Source organism: Lissotriton vulgaris, chromosome 3_1 (genome assembly GCF_964263255.1).
Source record: "Lissotriton vulgaris chromosome 3_1, aLisVul1.2, whole genome shotgun sequence".
In the NCBI taxonomy this organism is placed as follows: domain Eukaryota; kingdom Metazoa; phylum Chordata; class Amphibia; order Caudata; family Salamandridae; genus Lissotriton; species Lissotriton vulgaris.
Window position 1 is genome coordinate 1,062,787,947 of NC_141689.1, and position 16,632 is coordinate 1,062,804,578.

At 43.8% G+C, this 16,632-nt stretch overlaps 1 protein-coding gene across 1 annotated transcript in view; it reads right to left on the bottom strand.

Annotated features, from left to right (window-relative positions):
* Positions 1 to 16,632, bottom strand: part of RIGI (RNA sensor RIG-I) — an 818,172-nt gene that overhangs the window by 74,264 nt on the left and 727,276 nt on the right. The window contains exon 17 of the mRNA XM_086961483.1: positions 3,874 to 4,025. Coding sequence (XP_086817609.1) covers positions 3,874 to 4,025 — 152 coding nt within the window. The remainder of the gene's footprint in view (positions 1 to 3,873; positions 4,026 to 16,632) is intronic.

Sequence of the window (16,632 nt, forward strand, 5' to 3'; positions counted from 1 at the left end):
TCAAACACTCACGTGAGAGGAAGTGCCCAGATTTACAAAGACGTTGCATCTTGTTTGTGTTACTTTTTTTTTAAAACAGACCTGACGCAAAGTATTGGGTTGATATTTACAATCCACCTTAAATCTCGATTTGTGTTGGATTGTGACCAGAAGTAACTCAAGGTAGCATTATTTGGGTAAAGAGGGAGTTCCATGGACGGTATATGGGTGTTCCTAAGCCCCCACACAAATCCTTATCTAGAAAGAACTGTAGACAGGGCTTTGTGCCAAATTCCTGTGCCTCCTTGAGGCAGGCCTAACGAAGAGAGAAGTTTTTTATTTCTCCTTGTTTTGACCCTCTATAGGTCCGCTGTACACATACAAATAGGGAATCAATCAATCAATCAGCAAATGTATAGTGCAGCACTGTCACCCCTAAGGGTATCCGGATGCTGAGGGTGTTGTGTCTCTATTTAAAAAGCCAGGTCTTGAGTTTCTTTCTGAAGTGTGCCAGGGAGGGTGTAGTTCAGAGGTGGAGGGACAGGTCATTCCAAATCTTGGCAGTAATGAAGGAGAAGGAGTGGCCCAGCTGCAACGGATGCAGGGGTGTGTGTGCGAGCACGAGTGAGGCCGAGCACAGGTGTCATGCCGGCAGGTGGAAGTTCATCGATGGTTGACGTTTCTTGATCATGTACAGCTTTGTAAGCGTGCATGAGGATCTTGAACTGGCATCTCTTCTGGATGGGAGCCAGTGGTTTTCTTAGGTGGGGTGATGCGGGTCCGTTTGGGGCAGTCCAGGAGGAGTCTGGCTGCACTGTACTGTATAGTCTGGAGCCTTTTGAGGAGCTGGGTGGAGAATCCGGTGTAGAAAGCATTGCCATAGTCAAGGCGGCTGTTGACTATGGCCTGCGTGGCGTTCTTTCTGGTGTTGATTAGGATCCATCAGAAGGCTCTGAGGTGCATAGTGAGGGTGTGGTAGCAGGAGGCGGCGACTGCGTTGAATTGTCGCTTCATTTCATTAGTTGGCTGTCGAGCAGGATGCCGATGTTGTGTACATGGTTTGTCGGTGTGAGTATTGGTCCAAATTCTGCTGGCCATCAGCTGTGGTCCCTTACGGAGGTGTTCTTCCCGAAGATCAGGGCTTCTATTTTGTCGGAGATAAGTTTTGAGGCAGCGGTCTCTCTCTGTCTGTCTTAAGGGAAACACCTTAAAGTATAGTTTTTATATTGGAAAGCACCCCTTCCTGCTTTAAAAACAATGTTGACCAATGCAGACACCTTTGCACCCTGGCGCAAAGGTGTCTGCATTGGTACATGCCAACCATAAGTGGGTAAGCATAGGGAGAGGGCAGAACAACCCCACATTATTGTAGATATGGTGCTGTTCTGCTCTATCATGTTGACACAACGCAGCATAACAACTTTATTTGCTGAGATGCATTGCATCACTTATTTGTACATTTGACCCTTAATGCCCACAATACATTTGAGATGTTTATCTTGTTTACTATACCAATTAGTAGAGTGCCAAAGAAACATTTTTGAAATCTGTGATGTTTGCATCTGGCCCTATTTCGTTTAATTTTTATATCGGTTTTAATAGTAGAAGTGAAATGTAATCTGCAACTACAACTAAAATATTTTTGTCCTTAATTTATAAAGTTTTCAACACCTTACCTTGACAGTAGTGTTTGAGTGTCATTGTGAGTCCATGGCTAATCCAAATTTTGGTGTGTACTAGAGTTAGAGTCAGAATCAGGTTAGGAACTTGTTCAGCATTGTTTCACTTTTTTGCCAGGTAAAATGTATGTGCAGAAAATACCCCCTACATTCTAAGTTTTGCATCTGGGACGGGCTGCAGGATGCAATGTTAGTGCCCTATCTATCACTCTAAGATGCAAACTTGGAACGATGTGTTACTCCCACACCTGGTAAATAGTTAATTTCATGGTGTAGGTATTTACTGTGTGCAGTGTAGCCGCACCAAATACCAGATAACTCATAATGAGGCCCTGAGTGTTTAATTGCTGGCTAGATATGACAAAATATGTTAGGAGGGTCTTTCCCACAGAAATAGCTGTTTCACCTCAGCAGGCCCAAGTCTGTGCAACCATGCTGGTGTGAAGTCATGGTTTCATATTTTCTTTTCACACTTTACAGCATTGATTGGATGCCAAACACATCAGGCATTGCGTCAGAGAGGTAGCATGCATGGTTCACAAATGGTTAACTCTGATCAGTAAAATATGGGGGAACCACACTTGCATTAGTGCCCTACCTTGGTTTTTTCGCTCACCCATTCCAGAGCCTGATGTAATATTATTCCTTTTTCAAAAATGGTGGCAAATCTCGCTCCACTTTTTGAAAATGGAATAGTATTTGTGAACCAACCTATGTACTAATAGGTCAGTCCACAAAAATTGAATTGTAGAGGGTCGCAAAAACAACCTGCTCAATTAATATTCATTAGGCTGGTTACAATTTGAAACCCCCTATTGGTGGTGCCATGCAAAGGACAGCAGAACACCATTCCTATGACTGCACTCCAAAACGGAAAACAGTTTTTTTAAAGCAGCCTGTGCTCCTTAAAATTACCACTGCTGCTTTAAAAAAAAAAGTTTGCTATTTTGAAAAGCTTCACAGTGAGCAAACAGTAGTCCCCTGGGCTACTGCCTTCTCCACCCTGAAGCTGCCAACATGATTCAGAAAGGGGTAGTTGTCATAAGGGGATCGTCCCCGTTGCAAATCAGTTACCAACCCAATTCGGGGGTCGATAACTCATCAATGGTTTGCAACCGCAATTGCTGTCAGAAACCATTGATAAATTTTTTTCTAAAGGAAGGACACCCCATATTTGTGATTAGGAAAAGATCGCAAAAGTTCTTTTACCAGTCAGAAAGCATTTTCCAACTCAGAACAGGACTTTTGTACAAAAAGAAAAGCCATTTTGCTATAGCTAAATCAAGTGATCTTGCAAATTTCAGGGACTGTGATTGCAAAAGGCCACCAGTTTCAAAAGAATGCTGCAGCGAGGTGACAGGACTTTTCCCCCTTGGTCCTAATGATGTTATATTCAGATTGCAATTAGCGCTGGTATTGGCTAAACGGAGGTTTGCCATTTGCTGGATGGGTGAGCAGGCCCCCTCTTTTGTAAATTGGATGAGAGACATGGGGGAGTGGTCCTTAGCGGAGGAACTACACATGAAAGCCTGCCGCAGGGATGAAAGATTGGATGAGGACATAGCAACCTGGAGAGAACTATGTAGAGAATTGTTGAATTCAACAGGGACGAATAGTGACCAGACTGCCAAGACTGATGGTGGCGATAGCATGTAAACGTTGGTGCCTGTGTCTAACTAACCGTGTACGATGCTGTGTCAGCTGCTCAGCCATAAAAAGTGTAAAGTGTATCTAGCTGTGCTATGTGTTTGGGACTCTAATGTGTGTAACATAAACAAGTCGATGGATATTGTCTCGAAGGATTCTGTATATGGCTGCTCAGTTTGAGGTGAAAATTTACAAATGAAGTTTAAATAAATTGATGTTATGTTCAGACATTGTCTAAACCTCAAATCTTTTATGATCAGTCAGGTCAACAATTTTGCCATACGGGTGAATATCAAAGATTCAGAGCTTAGAAATCCCACTCACTTATTCACCCACTCTCATCCCTTTCACGTTTATTAACTGAGTTTTTGTAGAATATTTCTCTGGGTAGTCTCCATGTTTCGATAATAAATCACTGAAAGAGCACATTAACCTAACCAGGCATGTTATATATACACATTTGTTTGTGAGGAACTCAATTATTTCATTTTGCATTGATGGCAAACCATTCTCATATTTATTATATTTTTACATTATATTTTCTAATTTCGAAAAGTAGTAAAATTACCATGTATAAAAATTCCTTCTCCTTCATCAGCTGCAGTTCCTCCAGAGCTTTAGTCATCATAGTCTCATGATAAATATTAATTCTCTCCTTCTCCGCTTGATCTGGTTTACTTGTTACTAGGATGCACTTACTGTCTTTTGCGCGCCCACGACCTGCAAAGACAAATTGTACACCTTGTGACGGGAGCACAAAACAAGTACTGTGTACGTCTAGGAGTTCTACACATTGAAACTAGTTACCCATTCTTGATGGTGGTTGTTTTAGTCCTTCTGGTAAAGTCCAATACGGATTATATCAAGTGCATGCAATATGTGTGCAATCATCTGAATTAAGTATTAATTTGCCCATCACATATACACAAGTGCATACTTTTCCTCAGTTCCAACTTATATCACCCCAAGATTTTTGGCGTGTTTCACAGAGCTTTATTTCTATGTAGCTGTATTTGTTTTAAGAATATTTCAAGATTCAGACTCAACAACTCACAGAAATATTTTGTAAATTCAGATCTCGTTTTCCAGTGTGCTACCACTCTTCAAGAACAGCATGTTCTTCTCCCTCACCTTTTCGTCTGGTCTAAGAGCTTCAAGATACTGCTCCTCCCTGCAAGTGTTTGGTCCACAGCTAGCATTTTATTTTTCAAAAATGTGAAACATTTGAGGAATGAGTGATGTGCTACCAAGCAGCTTATGTGACTGGCGAAGAAGTGTGGCTCACTGGTTAGAGCAGGCAGACCCTGAAGCAGAGGTCAGACCCGGGACCAGGGTTCAATTCCCGACACGGCAGGGTCTGGAGCTCAAATGTCCACGGACTCGATAAGTCTTGCTTCGGTGCCTGACCTAATCATGGGTTCACACTCTGCAACTCTGGGCATTAAGCTTGCTTAATCTCCACAACAGCCCCCCGCGGCGGGATGCCTGGCTTTCACCTTGGGGATGCCCTGCAGGGGCTATCTCACAGGGAAAAGCCAGGACGGGTTCCCAAGGCAAGCGCTTAGAGACCCCTGGGTTATAAGCGCTATATAAATCCAACATACAATACAATACAATACTGTTTCCTGTGGTGCAGTGCATGGCTTCTAACAGTGCTCCTGATTATTGGCAACTTCATCTTGGAAGACAGAGTGAAGCCTTACTTTCTCCACACTGGTATGTGTATCGTTTCGGAGTCATCAATCTTTCTTCCTCATTTAGGATGCAATTATCTCCTGCCCTGGTTGTAAGCTCTATAAGCATGTGAGTTAGATGCATGTGTAACAGTAGAAGATGGGAGGAAAGGAAATGTGTTGAGTGGATGAACATGTTTGAAGAGTGTGCCATTTTGAAGGGCCATGCCATTATTGTTATGCCTGATTCATCCACTGCCTTCATCAATGCAGCAACTTTTGCTTCCCAAGTGCTCCCTCAGACTGAGCAGCTAAACCTCATCTCTGCCTGTGAAACCTTTCTTTGAGCATTACTAACACAGATTTTCAAGACCTAAACAGAACAGAGAGAGCCAATATACTCCCTTTCACTTTCCCACCTTCTTTTAGCAGGAAAGGAAGTGAAATGTAAAGCCTTCACTTGTAAGATTTCACAAATGCTCAGGGTTGGCCATCCATCTGCACAGTCAACAACTGTGGCTATGAGGCCAGGTTTAAATAACCTCTGTTTTACCAGGCCTTCCACATGTGCCAGGATTTTAGTCTCTACCCTTGTTACATGCCTCAATCATTTTCTGCATCTTCTTCTCCAAGTGTTTCATTTTGGTCTATGTTTCTTGCAGATTATTACAGTGGTGAATGTAGACTGTATGCCCTTCTGGATTTTCTACAGATCACAGAGGATCTCCAATATCACAGGATCTCTTGTTGCAAATGCGGGGCACTGCATTTTCCATTATTTAACTCCTAATTTTGCTCCTTTGGAGACGCCTTTCTCTCTTTTTTTTTCTATTTTATGTATTTATTTTTAACTTGGGTTTATTTTTTTTAGGTTCAGAAGAAAATTTTATTAGGCAGAAAAGAAGGTTTCAATGGGTAATACACGAAAAATGGATGGGTAACAAAAGAAAGGGAAAAAGAAACTAAAGCAATCATAAAAATAATAGCACTGGAATTAATTACATAGGTAAATCATGGGTGAAAAAGCAAAACATGGGTAATATATTGGTTACACATATGAGCAAGGTAAAGTACATGCATGTCAAGTGATAACAAAGAAAAAGGAATGAAAGGGTATTCAAGGAGGTTTGGGGACCTCTTGTTCAATAGGCTGTGGACAAAATGAACGAATAGCACAGTTATCCAAATATAATACAATAGGGAGCCATAACTCTGCCCTTTTCGGAGCCAGCTGGACAGGGAAGACAAAAGTAGTATCCAGTCTATGGTTGTGGCAAACATTATACCACCATGCTTTAAAGGAGATATTGGATGAAGCCTTCCAGTTAATGGTAATCTGCTGAAAAGCAACAGCCAACAGTAGGTCAACAACACGTACATGAAGATCAGAGCCCTTCCAGCAGGGTGAAAGGCTACCCAGAAAGACGTTAGCATGAGAAAAAGGAATGCACGTCTGGAAAATTACATTAATTTGAGCCCACACCTGTATCCAAAAGTCGTGTACAGCCTGGCAGAGAAACAACATATGAAATAAGGTAGCATTCGGGGAGGAACAAGACCAACACACATCTGGAATGGCAGTAAATCGCTTATGAAGGGTAAAAGGTGTGTGGAGCAACCTGTTGTAAATAAAGAACATAGATTGCGTCAGAGTCGCCGCTCTGGACGACTTACGAACCTTAATCTATAGCTTGTCCCACAGGGATAAAGGCCATGCTGTGGCAAAGTCATGTTCCCACTGCTCCTCCACCCTAAACTTAGGCCTAATAGACTCATTGGCATGAAGGTGTTTGTAGATGATAGAAGCCTTGGAGGTAGTGCGGAGAAGAGAATGTAATCGTGCAGCAGGAGTGAGGGGGTGGATGACGCCTGTGTCTGCATAAGTCAGGTGTATGTAGCCATCACCTTTGTCTTGAGCAGGAGGTATTTGGATGCAAAGGACGCAGGCAGAGCAAAGGTCAGGCGGAGAGTCGGGAAGGGCAGGAAAGTAGAGTGTGAAAATAGCTGCGAGACCAAGACCAATCCCCTCTGCCTCCAGGATTTCCAGTAAAAGGGCTTGTTGTGGATTAAGAGATGTGCATTGTGCCAGATGGTGGAAGAAAAGAAGTCAGCAATAGTAGTAGGGGGAGCAGGAGAAGAAGATGGGAGAAGTTTGGTGGTAAGTCTATGTATGGGCGTGGAAATTGAAGAGGGATTACGGGAAAAAGAAATGTACTCAGCAAAAGAAAAGGGGGAAAGGAAAAGGCGCTCAACCTTAGCCCACAGAGGACATGGAGATATGGGATCCTGCAACCAGTAGGATGCTTGCCGCAGCAAGAAAGCCTTCTGATAGGCTGGAAAATCTGGGAAGTTGACCCCACCTTCCGATGCTGGACGGATCAGTCTAGCAATGGACATCCTGGATTTCTTGTTATTCCATAAGAAGGCGGACAAAAGTGAGTTGATTCTCTTAAACAATTTGACGGGAATGGGCACAGGGATATTGGAAATTGTGTAGAGGATTATGGGGGTCAACATCATCTTAATAGTATTGAGGCGTCCCCACCAAGATCAGTAAAGGGAATGCCACCTGGTAGTTAGATCTGAAATTTTCTGTATACAATTATTCAAGCAGAGGGAAACGGTATCAGAAATGGAGGAAGTGATATGTAAGCCTAAGTACTTGATATGTGATGAGCTCCAAGTAAAATTGGAAGCATTGAAGTCCGGCTTGAAAGTAAACTTCGTCAAGGGCAAGATTTCGCATTTATCATTGTTTAGTTTGTAACCAGAGATCAGGGAGTAGCTCCGCACTTCCTCTAGGAAAGCAGGAATGGAGTCTTCGGGGTTGGAGATGAAAAGCAGAATGTCATTCGCATAGGCAGCAAGTTTAATATGAGAGTTAGCGGTCTGAAAACCGTGAATGTTAGGGTTCTGACAGAGCTTGGACAGAAAAGGCTCTAAGGCCGAGTTGAAAAGAAAGGGGAAGAGGGGACAACCTTGGCGGACACCTCTGTCAAGATCAAAAAAAGGAGAAACCTGACCATTCGCACAGACTGCTACACGCGGATGGGAGTACAGTAAAGAGACCAAGGAAATAAAATTGGGGCCAAAACCAAACCATTTGAGGGTATGAAAAAGGTAAGGCCATTCAACCCTGTTGAACGCCTTCTCAGCATCCAAGGCAATCGCAGCAAGAGAATGTTGTAAACGTGGGGATTTTGTCAAAATATTAAACAGTAATCTGGTGTTGTCAGTAATTAATTGGCCCTTCACAAAGCCGGACTGTTCTTCACCCAAAAGGTCGGGAAGCAGAAGGTCCAACCATGCCGCCAACGATTTAGCAGAGATTTTGTAGTCGATATTCACTAGGGAAATAGGCCGATAGTTCTTACAGTATTTGGCATCTTTCCCCTCCTTGGGTATCAAACAGATATGGGCATTGGAAAAGGTCCCAGAGGAGCCCCCCAGGGCGGGGAACGAACTTAGGAGAGAGTGAAATTTTGGAATGAGCAGCTTTGAGAAGTGGAGGTAAAACTCAACGGTTAAGCCATCAGGTCCAGGGGCTTTGTTTAATTTGAGGTGTTGAAGTGCGGCAAGTAGTTCCCTTTGGGAGATATCAGATTTCAAAGTGGAAAGGTCGAGAGGAAAGTGTGCAGGCTTCTGAATGGTAGAAAAGAAATGTGTGAGTGAGTGGAGAGAGGGTTGGGTTTCAGAGTTGTATAAAGTCTTGTAGAAGAGGAAGAACTCAGTTAAAATGTTGGTATCAGTGTGTTTGAGATTGGAGTTATTGTCATAAATGGCTTCAATGTTTAGCTTATTATGCTTAATCTTCAAATACTTAGCAAGAAGTTTCACAGTCTTGTTCCTGCCTCCATAAATCTTAGCACTAGACTTCAACAGGTACAATGAAGCATCCTCTGTGGATTTCTTGTTAAACTTCATTTTGGCCGCCACAAGAGCAGTGAGAGTATCCTGAGAATGAGAGGTAAAGTAGGCGTGTTCCAGTCTCTTAATGTCACAAAGAATATCTCCTGTGAGTTTACGGGCGGCTTTACGCTTTCTTGCCACAAAGCGGATAATAAAATCCCGTGCTGCAGCTTTGAAAGCATCCCAAAGAGTGTGTGTCGGGATAGAGGGAGTATCATTAAGCAAGAAAAATTCATCAAAAAAGCGATAAAGGAAGAAGTAATTTTAGGATCTAAAAGAAGAGCATTGTTGAAACGCCACCTCTTAGGTCTATCAGATTTGGGAAGTATCTCAATATTGATCAGGACAGGGGCATGGTCTGAAAGTAAAATCGGGCCAATTTCAGCAGCAGTGATTGTTTGAGCAATATTGTGGGGAGACGTCTTTCTCTTATTCTCTCTCCGTTGCATTGGTGGATTTAAAAGGGCCTGCCAGATGGCAGTATATTCACTGAATTTTTCCAAATTTTGCACAAGCTAAGAGTGTGGGGATATCTTAGCTGCTTGCTTGCATTCATGTGTTGGAGTAACGCATCTGGAAAGTTTTCCTCTAGTGCATCCCACTGCAGTCCTCCTATGGCATGAGTTTTCCACTCATTCTTAGTAGAACAGCTGTAAACTGCACAAGGCCCTCCTTTTGGCAGTTTTATTTCACTGTGGACTCAATCAGCTCCATTCATCCCTTTGTGGTAAATAATTTACCGTATACGAGTTTGCCAGATAATTTCAGACAGGTAAAAAGAAATAGCTCAATCAAATGAGAGGCAGAGTCCGTGGTGTCTGAGTCATAAGGGCTTTAATCATAAATGATGACTCGAGCCATGGAAATCTATTCCATCAATACAAGGGTTCGGGTATGCAATGATGGCAGGAAAGATGTCAACGATTTATTAACAGTACATGACATATATAGTAAAATGGCACAATACAGTAGGCGTGACAAGTGAAATGTATATGATAAGAACACATGTGCGTAGCAAAAAGGCGTGAACAAGGGTGTGCACAGAGGCGTGTACTAGAAACGTCACAGAAAAGTGTCACAAGTGGGTGTATACATAGAGATATCTTGCAGAGTCAGCTGAAACCTGTGGCCTGAATGCGCGCGCAGCTAATATGACGTGTGATTGACGTGCATCTGGAGGAAGCGAAGGGTCTGACTTTTAGCACTAGTAGAGGAGACAGAAGTCTGGCATGTCAGATCGACCTGTCCCTATAACATATCTGATATCTAGTATTTGGAGGATGTTTAATCTAGAGTAAAAGGTCTCTTGGGCAGAGGCTATTCTATACTGGATGTATGCGTGTCTAGGTGCAATGCGCGGAGCCAGGGCCTACCATGGTAACGGGAGCAATGAATTTCATGAGGAAGACAGGAAGACTTGGCCCTTGCTCTGCAGTCGGGGATATGTTTACCTAAATCACTAGACAGGAATGTGTTTTCGAGGAGCTGAGCTGGCTACGCTGATAACTTGAAGGTAAAATACTGTTTTTGGCAGGCAGACCAGGCCGAGCCGGGCACCGCTCGCTTGGCAGGAAGTAAGGCAGAGGTCAGGGATGCAGCTCCATGCTGCAGCTTTCAGAGGCAGAGACAGAAGTGGCTCGAAGACAGAAATCAGGGCCTAGCTCGGCAGAGCCAGGAAAACGTGAAAGTGCACCATATAAAGACGGTGGCACGGCATACTTAGGAACTGAATTATCGATCCATTCATGGTGGATCTGATAGAGGACATGTTAACGTTGGACGCAAATGTATTTGCGTCTTCAGATTCGGTTGTGGAGGGAAATTACATGTACTTGAAACTCGTACATGGAGCCGGTGGGGTACACGTTAGGGGACACATTTGACCATAAAAATTTCAATTACTTCATTCCCTCCTTGTCCCCTACGGACCCTTCAGGATATGTCGATGTTCATGAGACCATCAATCTGTTCATATAACATCATCTGTTCCTCTTTCTTTCTTCGGGATTGGGAACGTGAACTTGGATGGGGAACACAAGCCGCAAATCGCTGGCCCACATTGTAAGCATAGAGAACAACTGAATACTATGGCCAATATGATTCCTAGGAATGACAGTAGCTTCCATCCCCAGGCTGTGATCACACTCCAGAGCCAACCGGACCAAGTCCAGGAGCCTGGATTCTGGTGTATCAGATGGGCAATTTCGTGAAGTCGGGTAATGGCCTTATAGACTGATGGCGCGTTATTTGGAATAAACACGCAGCAACTGGATCCGATGACTCTACAAGCCCCGCCCCTATCGGCCAGGATGACGTCAAGGACAAGGCAGTTCTGAAGAACGACAAGTCTCATAGCAGACTGCTCCTCTGTTAAGTTGCCCAAAGCAGAAGTAGTCTCATTCACTACTGCTTCAAGTATTCTGGTTAATTTGCGTATCAGTTTACTGTTGGAGACAGTGCCTAGATAGGGAAAGAATCCTTTATTGAAATCTGTGTATTGTTCCCATGTAGTTTCAGTCTGATCAACTATTGGGAGGTCTCTCTTGTGTCTAACAATATTAAGGCGGGAATTCCTGTGATAGTCAGATGGGGCTAGGAATACTGGTGGCAGTAAGAATGCAATGAAACAGGTACCATCCCAGTCTGGAGGTAAACGGACATAAGCTGTCTGACCACAAATGAAATAGGAATGTCGGGAAGCTTTGAATGTAGACTTGCCTTTATCACTGAATTCGACCACAGTAGTGCAGTCACTGTGACCTAGATGTACTGAACCATTCTTTCTGACACATAATACACCTTTCGCTGGTAAAACTGATATGGATGGCAAGTCTGGACTGGTTTCTGACTGAACATTTAGAATCATGAGGTTAAGTGTAAAATTGCCTAATCCATACACTTCATTTTCTAGATCTGTCCCTGTCCTTTGCGGAAGACCCTCCTCGTCTGGGAAACATGCTTTATTCATGACTGTGTTCAGATTTCCCCATATCCAATTGCCTTGGGAAACTCTAGAATCTGTGTATATAGAGGATATTAAACTAAACCATGCACCACAGGAACCATTATGTGTAAACGGGTAAGGAAAGAGGGGCGGAGCTCCCTTGTAGTTCTGGTAGGGAGGGAGTCGGCCACATATCCAACAGTTAGTAGCATTGTTGATCTGGTGAGAATGGTGTAACATACGTATAAATGTATTGTTGCGCAGCGCAAGTCGATAAGACAATTCGTGTGGAGGAAGAGCACTAAACGTGTGCTCTGCAGTGTCATTAGAAAAAGAATGTGCAAGAGGAAAATACATGTATAACATCCAACTCATAGCAATAATCGTAAGACTCAGAAAAAACATAATAAGTAGTGTGCAGACGCATCTGCTCTGGAGACTTTTACAATATTTTTGTTTCTTGGTCTCCTGTCTATCTCTCTCTCTATTTGGGTCTAACTTGTACATTGTCAGAAACTGCCTAACCGCTTCACCCAGGAGGGGACTTTAACAATTAAACTGTCTGACTTACTAGACCTCAATTTCTGTCGGTACTCTTCTTGGGGAGTTTTCTCTAGAAGGGGGAGTTTGGTATCTGTCTCTGGTATGTGAGAGTTCTGGGAGTCAGTTTTTGGCGGAAGTCCATGGAATCTTTTTACATGACTGGAGTGCACCCAGCCCTTCCTCCCCTCCAGCTTAACAGCAGTCCTGGTTGTTAACAAAACAATCTTCGGCTCCTTCCAGCGGGGCTCCAAAGGGCTCGACCTGTCAAAATTCCGGACGACTACAACATCTCCCGGGACCAGTTCATGTGGCTTCACCTCGGTGTTGTCTGGGAAGGCTGCCGCAACCTGTGAACGACATGATTGTAGTGCAGACATCAAGGAAGCAAGGTAATCTGTCAGCATAGTACTATCAACATCAGTGATTTTTCGCGGCAGAGGCGTCCCCCACATATTAGGAGGTCTACCGAAGACCACCTCATACGGGGATAGCCCTGTCCTAGAATGGGCTACCATTCTCATATAAAAAAGTGCAACTGGCAATGCTACTATCCAATCTACGCCTTTCTCTTTACACACTTTGGCAAGGCGAGTTTTCAGAGTCTGATTGTGTCGCTCCACGAGACCTGCTGCCTCTGGATGTCGGACACAGTGAAACTTCCACTGGTACCCCAATAGAAGCGAGACCTGCTTCATAAGTTGAGATGAAAATGGCTGACCGTTATCTGAATACACGACACGGGGCAAACCGTATTGAGGGAAAAATTCACGAACCAACTGCTTGGCAGTGGTCGGGGCAGTGTAATCTGGGACGGGATATGCTTCTGTCCATCGGGATAGGGCACATACAACTACGAGGACATACTTGAATCCTCGGCATCTGTCCATCTGGATATAATCCATCTGGAGGACTTCAAAAGGATAGTCGGGAGGATGAAATCCACCTTGCTCTACGGGAATCCCTTTTCCTGGATTGAACTGACAACAGATCATGCAGGTACGCACTTTCTGTTTTGCTGCAGCTCGTAAATGCTTGTTGAACCAAAGGTTCTGTAAACTGTCTAACATGGCTTTTTCTCCTAAATGTGCTGGACTATGTGCTGTATTGATGATAACTTGAACCATAGAGTCGGGGAGAAACCATGTGGTCTTTCCCCTCGTCATCCATCCCTGATCTGTCTGGACCCCTCCTTGTTCAGCCCATTTCTTTATTTCATCTGGAGTGGCATGTGTCTGTATGTCGATGACATCTTGTGTGGGGTCCCTAACTGTCATGCAATGTGTCAGTGAGGTTACATCAGTCTTTGTCATGTCCGTCGTTTGAGTATGAGTCAGTGCTGTATGTTTCGCTGTGCGGTCTGCAAAATCGTTGCCCTGAGAAATCTTGTCTGTGACTTTCGTATGTGCTTTGCATTTCATGATAGCTATAGCTGTAGGCAAATGTATTGCTTCTAACAGGGCTTGAATGAGGGGGCCATGCTGAATCTTGGCTCCGTGAGAGGTTAAGAAACCTCTTTCTTGCCAGAGGACACCGAAGTCGTGAACGACTCCGAATGCATAACGTGAATCGGTGTATATATTTACTTTCAAGTCCTTGGCTCGTATACAGGCTTGGGTCAGAGCAATGAGCTCTGCTGCTTGGGCTGACAGGGTGTCAATGCGATGTGTTTCTATGACTTCAGTTTCAGTGGTCACTGCATATGCGGCTACTAACTCTCCTGTACTTGTTCTTAAACATGAACCATCCACATAAAGTGTCAGGTCTGGATCGGGTAGTGCAACATCTGTCAAGTCTTGTCTAGGTTTTGTAACTGTGTCAACTACATCTACGCAGTCATGTGGAGCAGGATCTGTTGTGCTTGATGGTAAAAGTGTAGCAGGATTCAGTGTATTGCAGCGTCTGATTTCTATGTGTGGTTGGAATAACGTTAATTCATAACCTGTCAATCGTGCTATAGTCAAGTGTTGAGTCTGTGTTCTGTTTAGGAGAACCTCTACAGAATGTGGAACTTGTACTGTCAATTGATGTCCTAATACAATGGAGTCACTTTATCTGATTGCTAGAGCTGTTGCTGCAACTGACTTTAAGCACGCAGGCAAGGCTTGGGCTACTGGATCCAATGTACTCGAAAAATAAGCACATGGTCTGTGTTTGTCTGCTTGTAGCTGAGTGAGAACCGACAAAGCTGTGCCATCGCGTTCTGTGACAAAAAGTGTAAAAGGTTTGCTGTAACATGGTGTTGCTAAAACTGGTGCTTGACATAAGGCTTTCTTTAATTCGTCAAAAGCTTGTGTATGTTCCTGAGTCCAAGGGAGGACAGTCGAAGACGCTGCCTCCTGTGTTGTCAACTGTATGAGTGGTTTAGCTAGAAATGCATATTGTGGAATCCATTGTCTACAATAGGAAGTGAGTCCAATAAAGGCTCGTACTTCTTTCTGTGTCTTGGGTTGCGGAAGATGTGCAATTTACTGAATTTGTTCGGGTGTCAGCTGCCTACCCCACTTGGACAGCAAGTGCCCAAGGTACACCACTTGCTGGGCACAGAATTGTAGCTTCGAAGGAGACACCTTGTGTCCCTTGTCCGCCAAGAAATGCAAAACTGTCAGTGATGCTTGTTCACATTCTGGTTCACTACGGGCGGTGATCAATAGATCATCGACGTATTGGAGTAGGGCAGTGTTGGCAGGCATGTGAATACTGTCAAGTTGTCGTTTTAACGCTTGGCTGTAGATGCTGGGGCTTTCTGTAAATCCTTGAGGTGCGCGTGCAAATTTGAAGCTTCGGCCATTTAAACAGAATCCGAAAAGGTATTGGCTTTCCGGATCAATGGGGACACTAAAGAAGGCGTTCTTGAGATCGATTACAGTAAAGAACGTCGCTTCGGAATCAATAGCAGTCAATAAGGACGAAATGTCTGGGACCACGGGATACTGTGGTACAATGCATTTATTTAATTCTCGCAAATCGATGACTAGTCGATAAACTGGAGGTGCATTAGGATCTGTACGTTTAAGAATTGGAATGATAGGGGAATTACAAACATTGGAGTCGGTTTCTACGACCACTCCTTGTGCAATGAGCTCGTCAATGATTTTCAATAAAGCCACTACAGCATCTGGTGGTAACTTGTATTGTCGGATACGTGGTAGTACTACTCCTGGCTTGAGTGTGACACGATATGGAGTAATGTGCATACAACCTACATCAGTGGGGCCTTTTGCCCATAAATGTGCAGGAACATTCTGTAACCTGGGGTCAAAATCTCTCAATACATAATGTCCTTTAAAATCACGAAGAAACAATCTTACTCCTTCCGGAGAACAACAAATTACAGCTCCTAGAGCTTTCAGGGTCTTTATGCCAAGCAAGTTTTCTGGACATGATTTCGTGAGCAATAAATCTGTAGTACGGGACAATGGACCAACTGCAAGGGGCACTGGTTTCGATACTTCATTAACAATAGGCTTTCCTGAAAATCCAAGGGAAACATTCTGTGAGCCTGAGAGGGGTGCCCCTGGAACCTCTTCATGACTGATGGTTGTTCTGCTTGCCCCCGTATCAATCAAAAATTTTCTATCCTTCCCTAATACCTGACTATGTACATAAGGACCTTCTTGATCTACAGGAACCTCAATAAGAGGCAAGCCAACCTCCCTCTCTAGGCTGTTTCATGTGTATTGCTGATAATCGGGGTAGTCGGATTGTGCATATTGGTACATTTGCTGTGTAACATGTTGTGTTGCGGCAATGGGCTGAGGCTGTGGTACCGCTACGGTCTGATGTGGAATCTGCATAGGCTGAATATTCTGTGGAACGTGTTGTTGGACCTGGTCTTGTCTAGGAGGACGCGGTCTCTCTTTAGTTTTACCTGTGGCTATGTTGTGTTTCAAAACTGCACAATCGTTTATATAGCGACCTGGCTTGTTTACAATAGTTGCATATCCCTTTAACAGGAGTTGCTGAATTTGAATTATTGGATTGTGTCGTACCCCTTTTATGACCATCAGGTGGAACTGACTGAGCAACTAGTACTTTCATTTTCGTGTCTTTCATACGTCTCTGTTCGTGATCATGTTCTTCCCTGATTCTGTTCTGGTGGTACTGTAACATCTGTAACATTTGGGAAGGCGTATTAGCTTGCCATGTGCTCTCGACTTTCAGTACACGGTTCTTAACCTGGGGCAGGGAATTCTCGACTAATTTTGACACAAAAAGGTGTGGGTATGACTCACTACTTGTTTTCAGGCCACTATTAATA